Below are 24,189 nucleotides of genomic sequence, written 5' to 3' on the forward strand. Positions count from 1 at the left end.
TTATTAGTAAGAATGACATTGTTATATATTCAAGGGGAGATAGGGCTACACAATTCATTGTAAAATGTAATCATATGCTCTTCCCTCTTTATGTTATGTGGGTGAATTACAAAGAGTCATCCTACAAAAAAGTTATTGTAGCACTATATACAAATGTAAATATTGTCTGTGTAGATTAATGTAATATTTATGTTATTAGGGCATTTAAAATTTTTTTTCTTTTGATTCCCTAGACAGGGAAGCAAAAGATTTAAAGGACTGGCTATATGCGAAACACAACAAACAAACAAAAAACCTATGGATTCTATCACTGAATAATTTCTTAGAATTAAAAAAAAATCACAAGGATGAACTCATTTTGACAAATACATCATTCAATTTGTCATTACATACAAAGTGATGTAAATTCAAATGCTTTTTAACTCATATGTTCAGACTGAATTTAGCCTTATTCCTTAACTTTTGGCACAAAGGAATAAAGAAGAAATGATGACCAGAACTTAATGCACAGTTTATGAATCAAAAAAAAAATTAGGAAATAATCACAAGGAGCTGGATGTGACTGAATAACAACAAAGAATAAATAACACAGTGGTAAATAATAGGATGAATGAATGAAAAAATGGGTTTAGATATCTTTGTTCTATACTTTTGTTACAATGAATGTTAAAAATGGATTGTGATCAAAGAAATACTGGAGAAACATGAAAGAACTGAGTTTTTAGCTATCACATTCCTGTTTTTCTTTATCTGTTTGAAATCAATCTTAATGTGGAGCTCATGTTGACCTAAATTTATTATTAGATAATAATAACATGCATTTTCAAGGTAAGCAATAAATCAAGGCAAACTTTTTTTCTAATTGAAGCAAAACAAGTTACCTCAAAGAAATAATCTGGTATTGGAATTGTGGAATGATGTATACTTATCAAATCTATTATATTATGGATATGTCATTATCATGCAATTCATCATGATGAGGATTATTTTAATTTTGTCAGGGTCACATGATAAGTCTTTTTTTTTTTTTACTGAGACTCATAACGGGTCAAATTGTGCCTTCACTAGTATAATTTCATTTTGATTTAAGAAAATTAAGAGCATTTTGAATAGAATTTGACCTTTAAAAATGATTTACAAGTGATAATTTATGAAGTACTTACTTGTTCTTGATGTTGGCTGAGTGGTCTTGAATGAATCAGTCTTTCTGGCAGTTTCCGATCAAGACCATGTCCATTTTCTAAACGAGTTTCCCTGGGCTTGTCAAACCAATCTGTTTCTTCACGACGTAGGTGATAGGCTTTGGAAACCAAGGAAATGTCAAATGTTCCAACCCAGATGAACAGAGTAGAAGACAGGGTAAAAGATGACCCATAATACAAACATGCATTTTTAAAATTTGCTCATGCAGTTAAAATATAATTTCCAGTGACAGCAAGACAAGTTTTTCAAAATACCACCACCAATAACAAAATCCACTAAAATTGTATAGCCTTATGGAGTAATATTATATGAGAGGACCATGTCACAAGTATAGAATAATGTTATATTTAAAAGTCCCTGTCAGATAAAAGTATTCAGTTCAATGAAGTAATGGTTTGGGTGGTCTTAATATTTGTTAGACTTTTCTACATCCAAAGTAGAAACTTGAAATATAAAATATTTATGAGTTAATTTTACCTTCTCCAACGTAATAAACAAGTTTTTATGTTAATTTTATCTTTAACAAAAGATTCTCACTAATCCTATAGTGGTGAGGAGAAGGCTACCACTTCTCTTTTCCTATATTACCATCTTTTCAGTCATTTTTTAGAACTTTATAAAAGATAAGATTTGATTAATTATACTCTCTATGCTTTCTTTATAGCACCGATTCCGAGTGCCATTTTTGTGTGCTTTTACTTTATTAGTAAATTGATAAATTGAAATTTTTGTTTTCTGTACATCTCTTTTTTACCTTATAAATATTGCTCATTTTCAGGTTTTCAGTTATAAATTAAACAATTCTGGTAAACATGTATATATACTATCAGAACAAACTGAATACTTTAGAGGGGAAAGATGCATATGGAAGTGGAATGGAGGTTTTATAGAATAAATTCCCTCAAATTACCCTGATTGCATATCTCTGCCTTCCAAATAAATTAGATGGTAGCAACATCTCATATTTAGTTTATTCTGTATTATAACTTTAATGCTGCCAGTGTAAGGCAGATTCCAATACTTCCTCATATGAAGTCGAATGGTAAGATTAACATATCATGCTACTCTGAGCTATGCATGATACATTAGTGAGGCACTGTTCTTGAGATGAAGTCAATGAATACTATATATTATGCTCCCCTATATTATGGATAACAATATTTGTACTACATTAAGACATAATCACATTGTGAGTACAAAAATATACCAACCATGAAACTTATATTTTGCTTTGAGAACTAGGTGGTTGCCATCCCAACTAGGTTCAATTTTGCATTTCTAGTTTGTTTTGTATGTGTGTGAGTGTGTGAATTTTTTTCCCTTTTCAAACAGAATTATAAATACTAGGGGGTAAAAATGTCAAATAAGGAAATTAATTTTAAAATGTTTCCACTTTAAAGCAACTAATAGTGTCTCTACTTTACTCTTGGCTATAAACATTTCCCTAAAGCTGAAAAAAGTAGGCCAATAATATTTATTTTCCATTATTTTCTCTCACAAATTAAATGATCAGTTCTTAAATTACTGAGAAACCCAAAGACATTTTGGGTTCACTTAGTTTGTTTTAACTTCACATTAATATAGCCAATTAATTCTGTAAGATATTAATCAATTCAATAGTTTAAAAAAGACATTCAAACAAGTCATTTTACTAAATTGGTAAGTTTAGCTGGTTCCCTTATGAAGACATATCAAGAACATAAGGAAACACTCTATACTGCATTGCAGAGTGGAGGTGAGGGATGTCCTCCAAGGAAAAGAGGTGAAATTTTTACGATGACATAGAAACTGATAGTTAAATATTGTTTAATGGAAATGGAAAAAAAAAACCTCAAGCCATGGGGAGAGAAAAAACAAACAAAAAACCAAAAACTGTTACATGATGAGGACCCAGCCTTAAAGTTAAAAGTCTATGTGGCACCTACCTGCTGCCCCCCAAAAGAAAGAGTTTTATCAATTCACTGGACAACTGGTTAGTTCATTAAGGGAAAAATCAGTCATATCCTTTATAGGAGTCAGATTGAGAAACTAGTCCATTAGATGCTTTTTAAAATAATTTTTCTATGTTGTGATGTTATTTCCAGGGGAAAATTTTCCCTTTAGTGTATTTTAGCTTTCAAAAGGCAAGATTTTTACATCTATAATTTGCAAAAGTTATGTTTAGTTGTTTATTATTTTTATTATACACACCAAAGATATATAATGAAACAGCTTCAAAACAACCTCATTTAATGAAATGTGATCACATGAAGTACTTTTAAAAGTTTTTTCTTAGTCTAGAGAAATTGCTTCAGAGCTCTTATTTGTCTCATCAAACGTTTAATATTTTTCAGGTTAGTGAAAATAAATTCCTACTTTAATTATTCATTTTACCCTCAGAAATGTGAGTACCCTTTCAATAGATGAAATAAATGAAAAAAATTAAATAATTTAAAAAAGATTAACAAAAATAAAAAATTGTATCTTAAAACATTAAAGCACTTGGAGAATATCTATTTCTTTAAAAAATCCATGAAATGGTATAAGATATGAACTGTTTTAAATAACATATTGAAATAAATCTAAAATAATCTATGATACATTGAATACTTTTGCAAGCAGAGTATTTATCAAGTGAAATTACATATCAGTGTTTCAATTTTTTATTACTTTGACTTTTGGCATGATTATCTTTTGTTTCTTTGGAGTAAAATAATATGTCCTTTGGGCTCAAAGTGAGGCAAAAATAATTTTATTATTTCCACAGGACTAAATAATGGATAGAGAAGGCAAATTATCATGTAAATCTTCAGAAAACTTTCTTTTTGTGGATTTACATCAACTGAATCTTTGCTGTAATGCATATCACAGCATATCACAATACTTGAGTTAAAAATTGACAATGCTCCTTTTCTCCCCATTCTTCCATGACTTCTGACATTTTAAGCCAACATTTCTCCTTTGCTTTTTGTGACATAATTATTCTTATTCTTTTCCTGTTCTGTGGTCATTCCTTTGGTGTCTCATTTTTCCCCCTTTTTAAAAAGCCTCACCCAAATATGAACATACTCCAAAACCTCAGTCTTTTGATGTTTATTTTTCTCTCTTCATCATATCTTTGGGCATTACTTCTCATAGTATCTACTCTATCCTTTATGCTGACTCTCAATTTGACTTCACTTTTGCCTCAACATTTCAATTGAGCTCTAGCTTATAATTCCTACTGCATATAAGTAAGACATCCACTTTAGAGTTCTTTAGTACCTTGAGTTTTATGTGGGAGATTGAATCTTACTCAACTCACCAGAAATCTTGACCACAAACCAAGACAGCCAACTGCAACTAAGAAGGTTTACAGAAGCACAACCACATCAGCATTCCATTTGGAATGTCAGGGTGGCTTAACCTTTAATTTCCTCTGATAATAAGAGTGTGTCTAACTAGTATTCCCTCTCATACTATTATTAACATACCCTCACCCTACCTCCTAACATGATTATTTTATAATCTGTTATCATCAATTTCCCTGTCCTAGTTCAAGACCCCATCAATTCTACTTTCATTTGAAATCTTAGTCCAATTTACTTCATCTCTAGCCTTTTTTTTCTTCTTACTGCAACAATATTCCTCATTTCCTTCTACTTCTTAGATGAAATTTGGATTTCCTCCAAGTATAATAACACAATGAAATCAGTGGCTTTTTCTCAGTAAGACCTTACATTCAAATTCAATTGTTCCAAAAGAACATTACTCTGTGCCTTACTCTCCACTACTAATACTATTTTAAAACTAATATCCACTTTTGTTTTTATGCTATAAATGATTCTTTAATACATCTCCATATTTTTTCAAGACAACTGATCCATCGTTAACTCTAGATGCAACCCATTAATTTTAATTTGCCTTAATCCATTAATATACCAAACTCTACAATGCAATATTATCCTCTACTTCAATGACTTTGACACCTTTGACATTTTTCCCATCTAGCCTATATTCTGCTATCTTCACCAATTTTGACATCCAGCCTGACAACACTTCTGACACCTATCATTCACAGTTCAATCATCTCCTCATCTAAACTTATTTTCATCTTCACCCTCACTTCACCCATTCATTAATACAGTCACATGATGGATCACATAAACAACTGAAACTTTTATACCTACAAATTCTTATTCTTTCTTAATTTCAACACCCTTTGGACATGTTGTTCTTTCCCAATTCTCACTGCCACCATCACAGACAATGTCTTTATCATCTCATATATGGATTACTACAAATCTGCTAGATCATTATGGAACTTTTCTCATTTTATTTGCTTATTTGTTGTTTTTACTCTTTCTGACATTTAACTCATCTGTACTGCATTTCCTAAAACATCACATTTGTCAAGGATCTATAATTTAATACCAAATTAAGTTGATAATTTAAGGTAAGGCTTGCAAAGTACTTTCAGAATCTTTTCTCATCTAAATTATTCAACTTCATTTTTTACTACTCCTCAACTCTAATAAGGCCATTCTCCTAAATGTTTCCTATAGATAGACTGAATTGCATTCCATGGATCTTTACTTATGTTGCTTTTTTAAAATTAGAAATGACCTATCTTTTGTGGAAGCAGGGAATTGAAATCTATGCATATTTATGTCCTCCCAGTCTTACAAGAACTATTTCAAATGCATAACCTTGAAAAAAAAGAAAAACAAGTTTTTCTTGGCTATTCCATTCCACACTAGTTTCTTCCTGGCTTCTCTCAATTCCTTTGTCATGTATCAATCATATCTGGAAGTTTGACAATTTATTATGTTGTACTTTGTTCTCTTGTCTCATGGGTTTCTGTCTTTCCTTCATAATGAGTTTGTAAATTCCTTGTAGGCAAAAGTTCTTACTTGGTATACTTCATAGGTACTATACAGTGTTAAACACATAGTAGGCACAAGATTGTGTCCATTTTCCTCTAAGTGTGGAGGGTCTACTTTTCTATAGCAACACATCTCTACTTTAAAATAAATAAATACAAATGCATTGACAATTGGTGGAATTTTTTTACTGTTAGGGTCATAACACTTCTGCACAATCATTCTATTCATTAGAGTCAACTTCTCAACTCTAATATCCTCCTTTCACTCCATTTTTGAGGGCATGTTCTCTGAAAATGGGATACAGGGGTCTTCTACAAACACATCCATGTTGCATTCTCCTCAGTCTAGCAAGCACGTGTCTACTTCCTTTGAAAATGTAGTTCCTGATGTAGGGTTATGGAGATAAAGTGTCATAACTGTTTCTTTGGCAAGACTAGGTGTACCTTTTCTCTAATTTCTTTGCACAACAGAGAACAGGAATCCACACACTTCAGACAGTGGTCCTCCTTGCAATTTTCTAAACATTCTTTCTAAGCCTGAGGGAAAAAAATAGACTATTGGCCTCAATTTCTAAAATGCAAAATTATTATAAAATGGATTTTGCCTAAGAATTAAAGCTATTGAGGCAAATAGGAAATCACTTAACATTTCTCATAAAGATAACTCTTAGGTATGTTCTTAGGTCTTCCAAATTCAGGTCACATTTATCTCTTTAGTCTCTCAATATTTTAAATGATACATCTTTTAAATAGGTCATTTCTCCAGCTTAAGTTGTCTAACATTAAAAAAATCATATCCCTTTTGAGTAGAAAATTTATTTTACATTGGAATGGATTTCTATTTGAATGAATGAGTGAAAAGGAGAACTTGTTTCAGGAGCTTATAAACCTGTATTTTTGAGATATTTATCTTGATGCATAGTTTATAATTATGTGCTTACTGGCCTTGGGGAAGGGTTCCCTACCTTATCATAATAAATATGAATAAAAACCCCTTAAGCACAATGTATGTGTGTAGGCATAAGTATGTATGTATACACATATATGTATTCATGCACATGAAATCCATTTTAAATTATTTAAATACTCATGAAATCTTCTAAATTAATAGCTCTTAGAAACTGATACTTATCTAGTTTCTAAACCCAGTGACTTTTTGTTTATTAAGTCCTTGGCTTCTTTGACTCTTCAGCAGCATCTTAGCTCTCTGAAATTTTTTAACCTCATGGTTTCCTGGACATTGTACTACCATTTTTCTCCCTGTATCTTTCTTAATGACTCAGATTGCCAAGCAATTAAAATTCAACCTCCTTTCTATGACATTTGAATGTAGGTTATCTACCACAATCTTTCTCCCCTTTTACCAATTTTACTTCCCATTGCTCCTTCATTCCATGTGCTTATCTGTAACCAAAATGAAATTCTCATTGGTACTAATAAATGCCTTAAATTTCCTATTTCCAGCCCTTTGGTTATGACAGTTACTAAGATCAGTAATATTCTTTTCTCTCAGATCAATGTGATATCCTACTTATCCTTTAAGGCCCAACTTATTATTGATGGCCTTGAAGCATTTGATCATAAGTAGAATTACTCTCTCTGAACTCCTAAATATTCTGCTTTGTTACATTTTTCGTGTTTTATAGATATATGTTTGTGTATTACTTTTCCTTTATGACTAGACTGTGAATTTCTTGAAGGATAAGAAGATTTATTATGTATTCCTTATATTGTCTCTCAGAATGCCATGGACATAACAAATACTCAAAAAATTTGGTGAATAAATGAACTGGTGTATTAATACAAAATTTAAGAAAAAAATGATTCATGTCTACATGAAAAGAAGAGAAATAGTAGTAACATTTAGAGGATGTTTAATATCCTTCTGATTATGATAAGCATACATTTTGTTACATTAAAACCTATCTCTCCCCAGGGTCCTCATTAGAAGTTACTAAATCCTTTTTTACAATCTATATTGTGCCTTATGATGGATCAATTTTAGCTCTAGCTAATAATTTATAAAAATAAAGAAATTTATTATGATATGTAATTCTGAAGAAAGAATACAAACTATACCCAATGATCTATTTTTGGATTAAACAAGTTACAAAAATATTCATTTGTTTATTCAAATCATCTTCTCTATCTGCCTCCCAACTTATCCCAGCACACACTCTTTTTTCATTCTTTCTTTGTTTCTAATATTAACATCTTAAAATAAAAATTTTTAGCAATTGAAGTAAATTAATTCACTGCGTATTTTTGTGCATAGATTGAATTCACTTGTAAAATGTACAGTTTTACTTATAAGTATGGGAAAAGAAGTTTGCTTCCTAGGTTGCCTCTATAAAACTATAGAAAAAATAAACAAAAGAAAGACTATTTTAATTTCATTTGACTCCTTATGATAGTTCCATGAGAAAATGAACTAATATATTTGAATACTCCCTTGCTTATGGTGAACCAAAGTCAAAGAGATTAACTTTATTTTCAGATTCTATCCAATTGTTTTGCTCATATAAATCCATCACTGACACATTTACATTTTCTGACTGTTTAAATGATTTGATAAATTGAGTAAAAAAATAAATCAAATCAGACCTTCAGTAATAAAAGCAAGTCAGAGAAAATAAAAGGAAATATAGAAAGCTAGATGAGAACAATAATCAGTTTTACTGGAAGTATCACTATAGGAATGACATACAATCAATTAGAATGCATCAAAAGCTGAAATCTATTGATATAATGGATCTAACAAAATTGTGTTCTTTAAAAGAAAAAATAATTAATTTGCCTGTCATAAATACTTGCCATTTTAATTAGCAATTTCATGTAATATATAAAACAAAAACATCCCCAAATTATTTTTACTGTTAAAGATTATAGTCAAAATATACATGAATTGGCCCAATCTTTCTTTCCTCACACTGCACTATACTCATTAAAAGGAAAAATTGCCTCTTTACCATCATGTAAAATGAACCAAGATTGTATAATTTCCATTAACAACAATTCTGGTTTATGGAAAGAATGATAAGTAACTCTGTGAGCTTGGTAATGAGCTGTGATTACTCCAATATAAGGGCACTGTATGAGGCACACAGAGTTTATGTTTCATCCATAGTCACTATACTCTATTACACTTTTAAAAACAGCATAAATCTGTAGTAATTTTGTGATCCTGTAATTTAACTTTATTATAGTGTAAAAGATCTTGGTTTAAAGACCTGCTCCTTTACTTACCTTATATTTCATAATGAAAGACTTTTGTCAAGCTAGGGTGGTTATAGCCATTGCATTGTGCAATATAGAAAAAAAATATATATATGAATTAACCACTTTAAGAATTTATTCAAGGTGTATGGAATCTTGGAACACTTGGAAAAATGACTGTAAAGGCTATGTCTTCATATATAGGCTTTACAAAAAAATTTGAGTTCAAAAAAGGAACTAATAAGTGAATGTTTGATTTGGTAAGACCCTGAATTTTCCACTTTTCAATGGGTTCTTTTAGCACCTGTAGATAAGTTATTATACTGATGTGAGTTGGAAAGGAAAGTGTGGCTGCACATATGGTGAAACAAAAATGAATTCTGTGAGGTAACTGGAAAAAATGTTTTCTATTTCATATTACAATACAGTAGTTAATATTTTAAAAGCAAAATGAGACACTGCTGAACAGAAATATTTTGCTAATTGGAAAGTATAAATTAATCATGAAAGAAAACTTATACCATTTCATGTCATGCATATTTTTCTACTGAGATAATCATATTTACAAGGAGTAAAAGACATGCATTTTTATTTTATGACACATTAACACAATAATGTGAAAATTTATAGCAAGCATTTATTGTTTTTACAATTTCTTTCATTCATTGTTCAAGTGATTTTCATTAATTTTTTCTGCTTTATATTTTAAACAGATTTCATGTTAAATCTTACATGTTTCTTGCATTGCTTTAATCAATACATTTTCTATGTTTTGTAAATGTTTACTGTCAGATTGATGACTTCTTTTAACAGAGCTTAGACAACCACAAGAAATATCAATTCATATACTTAGTACTTCCTCATCACATGAAAAATCAACAATTCAGTCTTTTGTAAGCTTTGATAAATAATGCCACATAGCTGTATACTAGAAATATCTACATGTTTTGACAACATGCAAAGAAAACATCCAAGATGTCTGACTGAATTTTTGGTATTTCATTGACCTCTTTTGTCAATAGGTAGACAGAGTCTTGGGGTATTATTTAGCTTAATGAAATATTATATTATAATCATTATTCATAATTCTTCATTTTATTATTTAATTACCTGAAATGAATAAGTTTCCCTGATAATAGTGGCATATTTTTTTAATGGTTGTTGAAGGATCATCTTACCTTTTTCTAAGTCAACAACAATTTTAAAATGATGCTTACTTAAAAATTTTGCAAAAATATTAAAAGCTGTAGACATATGATGCCATAAACTGTAGCTGATTTAATCAATTCATTCAAACAACAATTAAATGAAAGGAAAAAAATCAGTCAAATGGACTCTGTAATTCAATTGACTGGTCAATAAAATTAAAATGGTTGATCCAGTGGCCCTCTATAGACCAAGAGAAATATAATTTTATTATTATATAAACTTTTCTAAAAATAATAATTAAATGATTCCGTCAGATTCTATGAACTCTGAAGTTGCTTTCAGGTCTAAGTTCTATGATTCTAACTATTTAAATTGAAGAGGAATTTCAAATTATTGCTGGTTGATTGAGTCTTATTAACCTTTAAATATGGTTTTTAAATGAAAAGATAGGAGCTAATAAAACTGCAGAGGATAAAATTCAGCAGGGAAATACCACTAGGTGTAAGACTTATTAATTTAACAAAGCAAACTGAAGGAAATTGATCATGGTCTTCCAAAAGTATAAAGAAATTTTAGAAAGAAAAATTTTAAGTTAAATTTCAGGGACTAAATTCCATCTATGAATGTAAGGAATGACCATGTTTTATTTAAATGTAGCTATTTGATAATGACTTTAGATAAGGAGATAACAGAACATATGCAAAGAAATCAACAGGAAACCAGAACAGGAAGAGAAATATCAACAACAAACAACAATAACAAAAGAGTGAAAATAAAACATGCTTTCAAATCTACACACAATACAGACTCTCCTTTTACAAAAAATGAAATTAAAATAAATATACAAACACCACACCAAGAAAACAGGAAGAATAAGTCCTTGGAGAAGGACAATTAGACATGCAGAGAAATGAGGATCTGTGTTTTGATAGGAATGTAACAGCTTGGGGCCTAGTTTACCTTCACTGTCTGACATGGCATGTTGGAAGTCATCCATGATGAATGCTATATCCCGGTCATAGCCTCGAGTCCGTGATTCTTCTCTCATATGCTGCTGAACCTCAGGCAAGGAATGACTTGATCCAAATTGATCTCTGGTATCAGCAGATATTGGTGGCAGTGGTCCAGCTGCAGCTCTTGCCATTCCCATAGGCTGGCCAACGGGGCTCAAGGGACTTTCTTCTTCTGAGTTCTGAGCGACGATTGGTATTCTTCCTCTGCTCTGGCTAATGGGCAGACTTGTAGGTTTAGTTCTGCCAGAGGGTGTCACATGACTAAAAGAAACATCTAATGCTTCAGCCTCTTGAGCCTTCAGTCTTAAAGAAGAGCTTGATGAATCTCTCTTTATGGATAAATCAAGTCCATAGACAGAGGAGGGTCGAGAAGAAGGCCTTGATCTAGTACCACTACTATAAGGCTTGTCTGCCTCATCCTGCAATGCTGACCGGATTGTGGAACCCAAGGTTCCCAAGCCTGTTCCAAGGGATGAAGTGAGTGATGATCCTATGAATTTTTGTTGGTCTGTGATATTTTTCCTAAGGCCAAATGTAATATCATCCTGAAGAAGTCTTGCCCTGGAGGAAATTCCTCCAACTGATGGAGAACTAGAAGTCATATAACTTGAATAATCAGGTTCAAGATCTCTGCTTTCTTGAATTGGTGAAAATTTTGACATTTTGGGGTCAATTAGTGATTTTTTATGCTTTGCCTGCTTTTGATAAAGGATTGCTGCTGGAAGTTGTTTTGCTGCCTGTTTTTCAAGTGTCAGTCTACTAATGCTATATTTCTCTGATTTGGGGAAATGCCTATAGCTAGTATCTGCATGGTAATAATGGGAAAGACCAGCAAGATGGTCTAAACTTTCAGCACCACGACGGAATTCTTGCTTGATCTGTTGTTTGAGAAGTTTCAACTCATAGGGATCATCCATTGGGTCTTCATCTGCTTTTACATAGGAATGCAGTCTAGAAGAAGTTTGTAAAGGTGCCAGAAAATCTGTAACTTCTTGGGTTCTGCGTGTCTCTGTTGTTTGAAGGAGGCGATCAGTTTTTGTCAAATCCTTCTCATGAAGGCTAAATGCAGTGGTCAATGCTGCCGTTCCCTTAGTAAGCTCACCAATATCATCAATTAAGAGATAATTTCGTGGTGTGTGATGTTCTATATCTGCATAGAAAGAATCTGCTGATATGCTTGAGATTGGACTACCTGCTATGCTGCTTCTTTCCTCTAAACCTATTCTTAAGTCTAAACTATTATACTTACTGCCAAGGTGGGAAACTGCATAAGTATTCTCAGTGGAAACAGGTGCTATCATCAGGGGTTGGTTTCGAATGACCTCATAATTAGATGTTATTTTAGGCTCCAAGTACAATGTGGATTGCCGTGGCTTTTGCTGTATCACCATCATCTGGGACGGGAGTTGATATGAGGGCTGTGGAGTTGGTGGAGGTTGTGTTTGTGGTGTGAAGGACATTGTTGCCACAGTTTGGAAGGTAGGCTGGGTCTGATAAGGGGAAACCTGCTGATGGTATAAAGGCTGCTGCTGGTAAGGAGACTGTTGGGTATACTGAGTTGGTGCTTGTGTAGGAAGAGCAGGGGAGGAGAACTGATACTGGGTATAAGGACTTGTTGGGGGAACTAACTGAGATTCTGGCTGTGTTTGTGGTGGCATAAATTGGTTAAATTCAGTTTGGGGTGCAGTTCTTGGTCTTTCCAAACCGTGCTGACTTTCTATCCGGGTTGGCCTAGTACTACTTACTTCACTATCTGACATATAATCACGGTCCTCAGCTACTCCCTGGAGGTAGGCTCTCTCTCTCTTTTCTCTTTCCTTTAATAGCGCTTCTTTTCTTCTGTTGATTCCCATTTCCAAGTATCGCAGCTTTGCATCTATCTCTTTTTCTTCCTCATCCAGTTCAGCTTGCTTCTTCCTGAGCTTTGCTGATTCCCTTTCCACAAGGTCAAGTTCTCTATCTATATCCTGGAGGATTTTGGCCCTTGCCATTGTGTTAGTTCTGCAGATTCTTCTTCGGGAAACGGAACCCATGGTGCTGTATGCTGATGGGGTCCCTGATGAAGTTTCTTCAGGAGGTGGATTTGGTAGTGTCCTCTTTACTTTCTTCTGGGTGCCAGAAGCTGCCATAGTTTGAGATCCTTTGGTCTATAATTTAAAAGAAAAGGAGAATGAATCAGAAAAGTGAAGAAAAAATTCATAACTGGAATTTAAAAAATTCCCTCTTTCATTTATTTGACAGCTATGACTACAATAATCAAATTCTTCATTCTTTATCTGGTTTCCTCATTCTACTTCATTTGTCTCTATTTTCATCAAACACAACTAAATGAAGCATAATGCTCTTTTTTATGCCTTTGAGTGTGCATATGCATCTTTATATTATCTGCCAGATTAAAATGTTATCATGTGAAGTTTATGTAGGTTTCAGTTTTAAAAGGCAATATTTATAATAACATTTAAATTGAAGCCATACATATGTGTATGCATATATTTGTCTTAAAAATTCAAGATGTTAACTATTGTTGCTAGCCATTCAAAAATTTAAACTATATTTTAGTGAAAATGCAAGTTCATCACTCAAAATAGTTGTGAATTTGAAATGGTGAAAATAAGTTAAGAATGCTGCATTTTCAGTTTAAGCTCTCCCAGTAATAAGATGCTGCTTAATGAATAGTTCAGACCATAAAAACATGAGATAAAAGAGACTCCTCTATGAGAAAATATGGAAATGAGTATAATAATAGCATCTCATATTTATTTACCATTCTAGGATTTCAAAGTGCTTTATAATGATATCATTTAATCTTCAGGACAACCCTTAGAGGCAGGCAATATAGTGGTTATTATCCCCATTTTATAGATAAATCATATCTCGGAGATGGTAAATGATTTACCCAAGACCACACAATCAGTAAAGTGGAAGCAAACCTCATAGGGAGTAACTAGGTGGTACAGTGGATAGAGCACTGGGTTTGGAATCAGAAAAACTAACTTCTTGAGTTCAGATCTGGCCTCAGATATTTGCTAGCTGTGTGACAGAGGACAAGTCACTTCACCCTGTTAGCTTTTAATTTCCTCATCTGTAAAATAAACTGGAGAAGGAAATGGAAAACCACTCCAGCAATCTTGTCAAGAAGACCCCAAATGCGGTCATGAAGGGTCAAATATGATTGAACAACAACGGTACTCAAAGCCTGAGGTCTGAGTCCCTAAACATTGCTCTACCACCTTGTTTTTCCATCTGATAAATGAATGGTTAGCTCTAATGTTCATGATGTTTTTCTTGGGAAGATATTCCTATCCTAGTGGTTTTTAATATTTTCACAGTGCCACAACACTAAGGGACTAAAATTGCTATACATAAAACTTTTAATTAGGGATATTTTAAAATACCAATATCAGTGATTACTGAAACAGGGAAAGGAAAAGGAAGACTAAATATATATATGATGGTGAATTCATATGAAAAACAAATGACACAGGCTAAATTCTACTTTCCAAAATTACTTAAGACAACATTTCATAGTAGTGACTCAGTTACATACACTTGCAATTGAAAGAGAGAAGAGATGTTACCTATGATACCTCACCTGTAACTGTTAAATTGTTGTAAGGATTATACATAACACAGAAAGATGGTTCAGTCTATGGCAAGAAGGAATTTTCCATATAAAGAAAAATCAGGAAAGGCCAGTCATACAAATCAGTATACAAGCTAGAAATATACTTACTGATACAAGACAAATTCATAAATGATGCAGCCAAAATGATCCATAGATTACTTAAGGGTTAAAGACATATTTGTGACACATCCCTTGCTTGTTTTCCTCTCTTTCTCTAATAAACTAGCTGATTGAGCAGTCACTATATGCTGTGGGATCACAATAGGCCACGTAAGGGACACAATGATAAAATGAACATAGTCTCTACCCTTTAGCCATTTATAATCAAGTAATTATTGTTGAGAATTAAGTGAGAGATGTTAAGTACAAGCAACCCTAATACAATTCCTATACTTATTAGTCTGGTACAATATCAGACATCAACAAGCATTTACTAAGCTCCTACCATATACCAAGCACTATATTAAACACTGGGGATACAAAGAATGATTAAGAACAAAAACAAAAATAGTTCCTGCCTTCTAGGAGTTCATAACCTAATTGGTGTGGCACAACTAATATGTAACCATCCCTTTCCCCAAACACAGACACATATACACACTCACACAGAAGTAAATGCTAGTCATAGTAAAATTGTTTATGAGTATTTGAATTTAAGAAATGGACTATGAGTCATTTGAAGATCCTAGATTTTAATTGCCATTTAGAGGAATAACATTGAAAGGTGGGAGGAAGAAACCTATTTCGAAGAAATGGAGTACTTTTACTCCATATATTTAAGAGGAAGGAAAAACCAAATGTAATCCATAGAAAAATCCTTGAAAATGGTATCATATTATAACCTTAATTTTTCCTTTTTCTTATTTCAGAGCAAAGAAAGACCACTTGGGTCATCAACGACTGGTCAACTTAGGTCAGTATCTTGGGAAACTGCTAATACAAGTCATCAAACAATAAACCACAATGATCTGTAGTGATGGGCAGCGAAAGGCAGAAGGTAGAAATCAACGTGGTTTTGTAAAGAGAAAATCATGACAGGCCAATTTAATTTCCTGCATTGATAATGCAAAAGGCCATGCAGATAAGGAAAAAGCAATAGATGTAATCTAACTGGCCTTTAGCAGGCCTTTTTATTTTGTCCTGTATGACATTCCCATCAACAAGTTAAGAAGATATGGTCTCAGTCACATAAATGTTAAGTGGGAATTTCTCAAGGGATTTCATTTAAAAAAAAGGTTGTTATTTATGGTTCAGCATCAACATGGAAAGTCATATGGAGTGGAGATCCTCATGGATAAGTCATTGCTTTGAATTTAATATTTCTCTTATTTATGTGAATGATAGACTTGTGTATTCTCATTAAGATTAACATGTACCAAAAACCAATTTTTGAGGCAATATGATAAATGACATAGGGAAATTAAAAATAAATACAGAATCTTCCCTTAAAGATCTTGTAATCCACATGTAGACATAACCCAAACACAAATGAAATTCATTTAACACTTAGTAGAAAAAGTCATAGGAAGGGCACCTGACTAGAAGTCTTAAGATCTGGGTTCTAACATTGGCTGAAAGCTGTGACCTCGATCTTTCTTACACAAATTACATAATTTGCCTTGGTTGTGAGCTACACTGTTTTAGAGCTGTCAAGGACCTCAGAGACCATCTAGTCACACTAGTCCAAGAAGAATCTCTATTAAGATAAACTTGACAGTAGTCATTCAAATTTTACTTAAAGACTTTTAATGGAGAATCCATTGTCTCCTGAAACTGCTGATGGCATTTTTGGTAGCTTTAACTGTTAAGAAGCTTCTCCTCATATTTAGATGAAATTTTTATCTTCTCCCTGGGTGTAAATGTACTAGATAGAATAACTATTCCACATTCCATATAATGCTTCAAATATTTGTAGATATCTTTTATGCCCTACACAAAGTTTATCTTCAAGCAGCATGATTTTGACGCTCAACCTAGAAGCTTTCCTTTGGATGTTCTATGTCTTATAAATGTTGTTCTAAAAACATGGTGCCTACAATTGAACACATTATTGGTGGTCTGACTATGGCAGAATACTGTCTGGAACTATCACCTCCATTTTTCTGGAATATATTCCTTTATTAATGCAGGATTCTCTGTGATCATATCAATCCATTGATTCATATTGCTTTAGCAGTTCCCTAAATCATTCAACTCTTTTGAAGATGAACTGCTATCATATCATGTCTGCTCCATCTTTGTCTTATGAATGTGACCCATGTCCCAGAATCAAAACTCTAGGTTTACATAGACCAGGATGAACTATGGAGTTTGTCACACAAACTCTCTTTTTGACCCACACTTCTACCAAAATTTTCAACTGTAAACACAATAATTTGACTCATGTTTATCTAAAGAAAAAAAACCATGAGCTCTCATGTAAATACGTTTAAAAATTATTAAAGATGGGAAGGCTTTATCCAATAATGACAGCAATAATTAACATTTATTTAACACTTGTAAAGTTTGCACTTTTTTATTTGATTCTTACAATTATCCTTTAAGAAAGGAGTTACATTATACCTATTTTATAGGAAGCATTATTAAGTGACTGACTCAGTGTCACACAACTAGTAAGAATCTGAGCTAGATTTGAACTCTGATCTTCATGCCTCTAATCTCAGTGCTTTAGCCATTATACACCTAGCTGAATACATAAAATATTCAAATCTTGACCCATAATAGTCAAGCCATCTTCTATTCCCAGTCGGTTGGGCTTTAATTTCCCCAAGGATCTACATAATCATCTAAATTTATAGTACTACCCTTGATTTGAAGGGAGTAAAAACACTGTAAGGTGTTAAAGTGTTAAACAATCCTCCCTTCTGATGATTAGTCCTACCTCCTACAAAGAACATATACAGTCCTCCAGAATGTTATCACCATGAGAATGAGCCCATAAGGGTTAGGGTTAGGTTTGGTAGAGACTTCACCCCTTTCCTAGGACCTGTAGCATCTCTATTCTTCATAGTACCAGAGAAGGTCAAGGTCTGGGGTCTGTTTCTCTAATTCATAGCTCTGTTCTTCATATCTCCTTAGCTGCAGCTCCCATTTATTCAAGTAATTCTTCCATCATTTTATTACTATTGTTTAGCTCACATTATTGTATCCTCTTGCTTTGAGCAGGGTTTAGCTATCCTTGGGTTTAAATAGTACCCTAAGGCACATGGTTGTATAGTGTATGTGGTTCTTTGCTGCACACAATTCCCTGAAGGAAACTTGTGACTGTGTATGCTTTCTTCCACTGAACAGTCTGTATGTGTCCAATCTCCCAGCTCAGTTCGTCTGTCTTTGTCTTCATTGTGAATTTTAAATGCAAATTCAAAGGGTGAAGCCTGTGTGTATGAAATGGTTATGAATCAATCAACCATCCTCAATGAGATATTAATGGAGCAAATAAATAAGGCAAGGAAAGGTAGCCCTGAAGGTTAACCTTGCACCCCAATTCTGGGTGTCTCTTTGGATGTCTAGGAGGTTTTAATAGTTTCTGGTCCCTCATTTAATGAACTGGTTACATTTTCCTTCATTCCAAAGGCCTTCCAAAACTTCTAGAGCAATTTATAAAATCCCTTGAATGGCACCCTTACTACATATGCATAATGTTGGGGGATTGGTTGTCACAGAAAATACACATATGTGTATATGTATGTGGATTGGTTGTCACAGAAAATACATGTATGTGTATATGTACATACATACATATACACATACGTGTATTTTCTGTGACAACCAATGTATATGTGTTGGGGAACTAGTTGGATTTTTATCATAGATCCATTCTCTTAGCCTCTTGTAATTTGTCCTATACTATACTAATACTCGTTGTAGTGTGTGTGTATATACATGGAGTTCCAAAAGTCTAAGCATACAGTCTTAACCTCTGAAAGCTTTCATGGCCTTAACAATACATTATGTGTATTTGTGCTTATACTCATATATAATACATGCATATGTATGCATATATAACATTTCCTTATATACAGAATTGAATATACTAATAAAATCAGTTATAGTTCTCAAGAATTTTCTATTTCTCTAAGAGACATTGGTAAACTGGAATAAAATGGGTGGCCCCTACTGAAAAAAAAAATCACTTTAAAACACCTTGCAAAAAAAGTTAAAAATGACCAGCAATAATATGGAGACAAAAGGGGGAAAATATCTTCCAATAAAAGTCAGACACAGCCATTTTCTTAACTAGTAAAAAAAAATGAGACTGAATCATAGTTTAGGACTAAAGATGAAAAGCACCAGCAAAGGATTATCATCACTACTAGAATGACCTTGCATTATTGATCAATGGTAGATGTTTTTATCAATGACTAGCAGTGAATCATAATTGCCTTGGAAAAGTAAACACCAACCAGTTGTTAAAAGAGATGTTTGTTGTTGCTTTTCCCCCCCAGCACTTAATGTCTACAGAACTAGTGAAAGGAAGAGACAGAATGTAAAGGTGATTAATGGTTATAAAACCAAGATTTTAAGGCATTTATGCAAAGTCAAATGGTAGAGATATAACCTAAATTTCTACTTAATTAAAAATGCATGCCTGGCACTTAGTATTTCAACAATGACATTCCTAAGCTTTAAGCTTTCCCTTCATTGGCCTCTTGTCCATAGTTTTCTTCCCTGTAATCAGTTTGCTCCAAGCTGGGCAGTCAAGCAGAAAACTAGTTTCTTCCTCACTAAACTGAATTATTACCAACACCAGACTGAGAGACTCATTGTTTTCTTATTCTCCAGAAGGCCCCCAAGAGGGTTTTTTTATAATCACAAAAACTTTTGTAAAATATTTAAAATTGATTATTTAAGAATTTTAAAAGTTAATTTTTCTTCATTTAGTTATTTGTTGATAATGAATCAAATTAAGTAGCCATATTTCCAATGAAAGGGGATGGAATAGGGCTAAACACCAAATCTCTACAAGCTATTTTAATTTTATCCTATTGAAGTGTTTAAAACCTGAGAAAATATAGCTACTCTCTTCATTGGCACTTTCTTTGACTCAGATATTACACATATATAAATAAAACTCCTCGAGAAAACCTATCTTATCCCCTGTAAAATTCTTGGGACTTCTGAGGAATATTATGTCTAAAATATACCAGTCCAGATCATTTCCCCCATTAAGGTTCATTATAAAAGACAGCTTCAATCCAGAAGGATTCCATAGCTACAGCTGGTTCTAATGCTATGCAAAATTTTTCAAAGAGAGGAGAATTTGTGTCTTAACCAATATCATGGTCCTCTTTTCCTTAAAATGAAAAGGCCTTTATATGATCAAACAAAAGGTATGAAATCTCTCTATCCCTCAACATAAACTTTTTGTTCTTAGAACTGGCTAAAAAGACAATGTGAATACCATCCAAGGGCTATCTAAGGTTGAAGTGAGAAATCAAAATATTCTTTAGAGCATTGGTTCTCAGTCTTTTTGGCCTCAGCATCCTTTTGTACTGTCAAAAATAAGGACCGCCCCCTTTAGAATTCTGTTTATGTTGGTCTTACACATACATCATGCAGCAATATTTATTGTATTGGAAATGGAAATTTTTAGATCTTGTAACTCCCTGAAAATTGTTTTCTTCACCTTTTTGACATTTGAATTTTCTACCTCCGATTTAGGGAATTGATCAGCTATCTATCTCAACTTTATTGCAGCAAAAAAATGGAGAATCAATAAGAATCAAAACTTATGTTATAAGATGATGATTTCAATCAGGGGTCAAAAGAAGTGATTTAAAAGTTCAACATTAAAAGTTCAAAAGCTGAGAATTTAGGAAGCATAGCTGTTTATGGCCAAAAAACTGATTCATCAAATAGAGCACTTAAGGCAGCAGTCATTCTATTTAACAGCTACCAATACATCACTACGGTAAGCAGATTAGAAAGAGTACAAAAACATAGCAGTGTGATTAAAGATCATTTAACCTGACCCCTCATTTTATGAAATAAAGACCGAATGTTTTTGCTGTTCTTCTGTTCTTTCGGTCATGTCGACTCTTAGTGACTCCATTTGAGGTTTTCTTGGCAAGGATATTGCAGTGGCTTGCCATTTCCTTCTCCAGCTCATTTTACAAATGAGAAAACTGACACAAAAAGGATTGAGTGACATGCCTTGGGTCAAATAACTAGTAAGTGTCTGAGGCCAGATTTGAATTCAAGAAGATGAGTCTTCCTGACTCCAGGCCTAGCACTCCTTCTACTGCATCACATAGCTGCTTTAAAGACTGAAAATAACAATATGAATAAAAGAAGACTGAATATGAAAACATGAAGAAATGGGAAAAGGAGAGGAGAGAAGGAATAACATGTTAAGGGTCTTTTTACTTCTTAGGGCTCACAAATATAGAGTCACTTTAAACCTTCCTTTTGCTACTCCTCTCCAATTCAATTAATCATTAAATATTACTAATTGGGCACCTGTAATATAAAACTAATTTCTTCTCTAGTTCCAAAGTTCTTTCCTTAGTCTAGCTCATCACTTCACATGTAGCTGAATCCAGCAACATTCTAGATGCGCCTCCTTTTCTGTTCTATTCTATGCCAAATAAATCTGTTTGAAATTCTTTTTCATGCCACTTTCCTTTTCAAGAACTTCCAGTGGCTTCCAATGACTGTATATGCACTCCAAATTGCTTAATGCTTTTTTATAAAACTGGATATTCAAGAAACTTTTTTAAAAAATCTGCATTCTATAAGTTATAACTTTCATTTGTTTTGCATCTCTCAGCATGTACTCTCCAACTTAAGCTAAATAAATATGTTCACTGTTCCTCTATGTACCTTATTCATTCTTAATTCTCACCTTTGTACATTCCATTCTCCACTGTACTAATCTTAATCCTCTATTACTTACAGCATTTCCTTCCTTAAAAATGCATGTTAACAATCTTTTTTATTCTTCAGTTACTTATTGATTTATTTTACTAATGTCCTAATACTTCATTTGTTATTTGTGCTCAATTATATAAAACAAATTTATATACCCCTTCGCAAGTGCCTTAGATCTATTTCATGTATATGAGATGTTGTGCAGGTAGAATAGATAGGACTTAGATATAGAAAGGGGAGAAAATAGTTTGAGCTGTCAAGGATGACACTGAGATTATGAGTGTAGATGATTGGGAGTATGGCGATGTCCTGGAATATAATAAGGATATATATCCTATATCTAAGACTAGAACATAAATATCTGGTGGGAATATTAGAATCTTAATAAATGTCTTGGATGGGTTTTGAGGAAGCTGGGTCTAACAACTCAATTCTCAGCCTGAAAAATATTAATTTAAGGCTGTTTGCTTCTCAATTTGTATTTTCTCTGGCATATATGAAAATATTTCACTTAGGTGTCGTACTGCTTGTTTTTCCTTTGTGCTTCCAGAGTGGATAAAGGAAGGTGAGAAAAAGCAATCTTATGAAACTCAAAGTGAAGGGTATTGCTAGAGTCCTCCAATTGAAATTATCAGCACATTTTAAGTGCCAAATACTATAAATTACATTAAATTTATATAACATTACAAATATAGTGTAAAACTATCCAACAATGAGAGTTGTGAAATTTTTCATTTAAAAGGTATTTTTTGTCCTTTCACATCTAATGAAGTTTCAGTGTGGGATATTAATCAGCATCCAAATAAAACACCATTATGTAGAATTCAATAATACTACAACAGGATTCTACTTGCATTTTCCCAAATATTATTAGTCCTGAGATTCAATGACAAATTATGTATCATAGGATGCAAAACTGAGTAGGCCCTGAGGGATCATCAAGTGCTTTGCTAGATCATCCAGGTTGAGAGCATTAACTGTAGATGGTCCCCTCACTTCTGTTCTAATCCTTCTTCCCTTCTTCCTCAATATGATTTAATTTGATAATCTCATCAGCTTTCATAGCTTCAGTTATTATCTCCAAGTAGATATTTTTCATATTTATTTATCCATTCCTGAACAGTTTTGCATCTCCAATTATACTTTAGACATCTTGGACTGCAACATATCCCAAACTGAACTGATTATCTTCCTCTTCAAACCCAAATCCCTTCTCTTCCAAACATTCTTTTTTTGTTTTTATTTTTGTTTTGTTTTGGGTTTATTTTATTTTTTGTTGAGGGGGGAAGGCAGGGCAAGTGGGGTTAAGTGACTTGCCCAAGGTCACATAGCTAGTAAGTGTGTCAAGTGTCTGAGGCCGCATTTGAACTCAGTTCCTCCTGACTCCTGGGCCAGTGCTCTACTCACTGTGCCACCTAACTGCCCCAAAACATTCTTATTATATTCCAGGACATCACCATACTTCCAGTCATCTACACTCATAATTTCATTGTCATCCTTGACCCCCCAAACTATTCCCTCCCATTTTCACATCTAAGTCCTATCTATTCTATCTGCATATCATCTCTTGTGTACAATCCCTTCTCTTCTCTCACACCCTCATGTCCTCATTACCTAATATGTGGACTACTGTAATTAATAATAGCCTAATGAAACCTCAAGCTTCTCCTCACTCAAATGCATCCTCCACTTAAACATCAAAATTATCTTGTTAAAATGAAGGTCTGACTATGTCACTCGTGTATTCAATGAACTCCAGTGGCTCTCAATAACATCTGGGATCAAATATAAAATCATCTTTTTAGCTTTAAAGTCCTTCATATCCTAAACCCTTCCTATCTTTCCAGGATACTGGAATAGTTTGCCATTTTCTTCTCCAGCTCATTTTACAGATGAAGAATTGAGGCAAATATGGTTGAGTGCCTTGCTCCATGGTTACACAGCAGTGAATATCTGAGGATTTGAACTCTGGAAGATGAGTCTTTTTGAGTTTAGGCTCAGCACTCTATCCACTGTGCCATATTTTATTTCCTTCTAAATGCTCTGTGATATTGATTAAGTGGACTTCTTGCTGTTCCTTTAATACAGTACTGTGTCATCCAACTCTGTATTTTCACTGACTTCCCCCCTTTCCTGGAATGCTCTCTCCCTTCATATTTGCCTCATGGCTTCCCTGGTTCCCTTCAAGTCTCAGCTAAAATCTAATTTTCTACAGGACAACTTTCCTGATCTCTTTTATTTCTAGGACTTTCTCTCTATTGATTACTTCC

The 24,189-nt window shown here is 33.3% G+C and overlaps 1 protein-coding gene across 1 annotated transcript in view; it reads right to left on the reverse strand.

Moving 5' to 3' along the window:
* The window catches only part of PCLO (piccolo presynaptic cytomatrix protein), a 328,283-nt gene that overhangs the window by 217,785 nt on the left and 86,309 nt on the right, over positions 1-24,189 (reverse strand). The window contains exons 4-5 of the mRNA XM_036760651.1: positions 11,372-13,571; positions 1,164-1,300 (exon numbers count right to left, since the gene is read on the reverse strand). Of these exons, the coding sequence (XP_036616546.1) occupies positions 1,164-1,300; positions 11,372-13,571 (2,337 nt within the window). The remainder of the gene's footprint in view (positions 1-1,163; positions 1,301-11,371; positions 13,572-24,189) is intronic.

This window comes from Trichosurus vulpecula, chromosome 5 (genome assembly GCF_011100635.1).
Source record: "Trichosurus vulpecula isolate mTriVul1 chromosome 5, mTriVul1.pri, whole genome shotgun sequence".
Taxonomy (NCBI): domain Eukaryota; kingdom Metazoa; phylum Chordata; class Mammalia; order Diprotodontia; family Phalangeridae; genus Trichosurus; species Trichosurus vulpecula.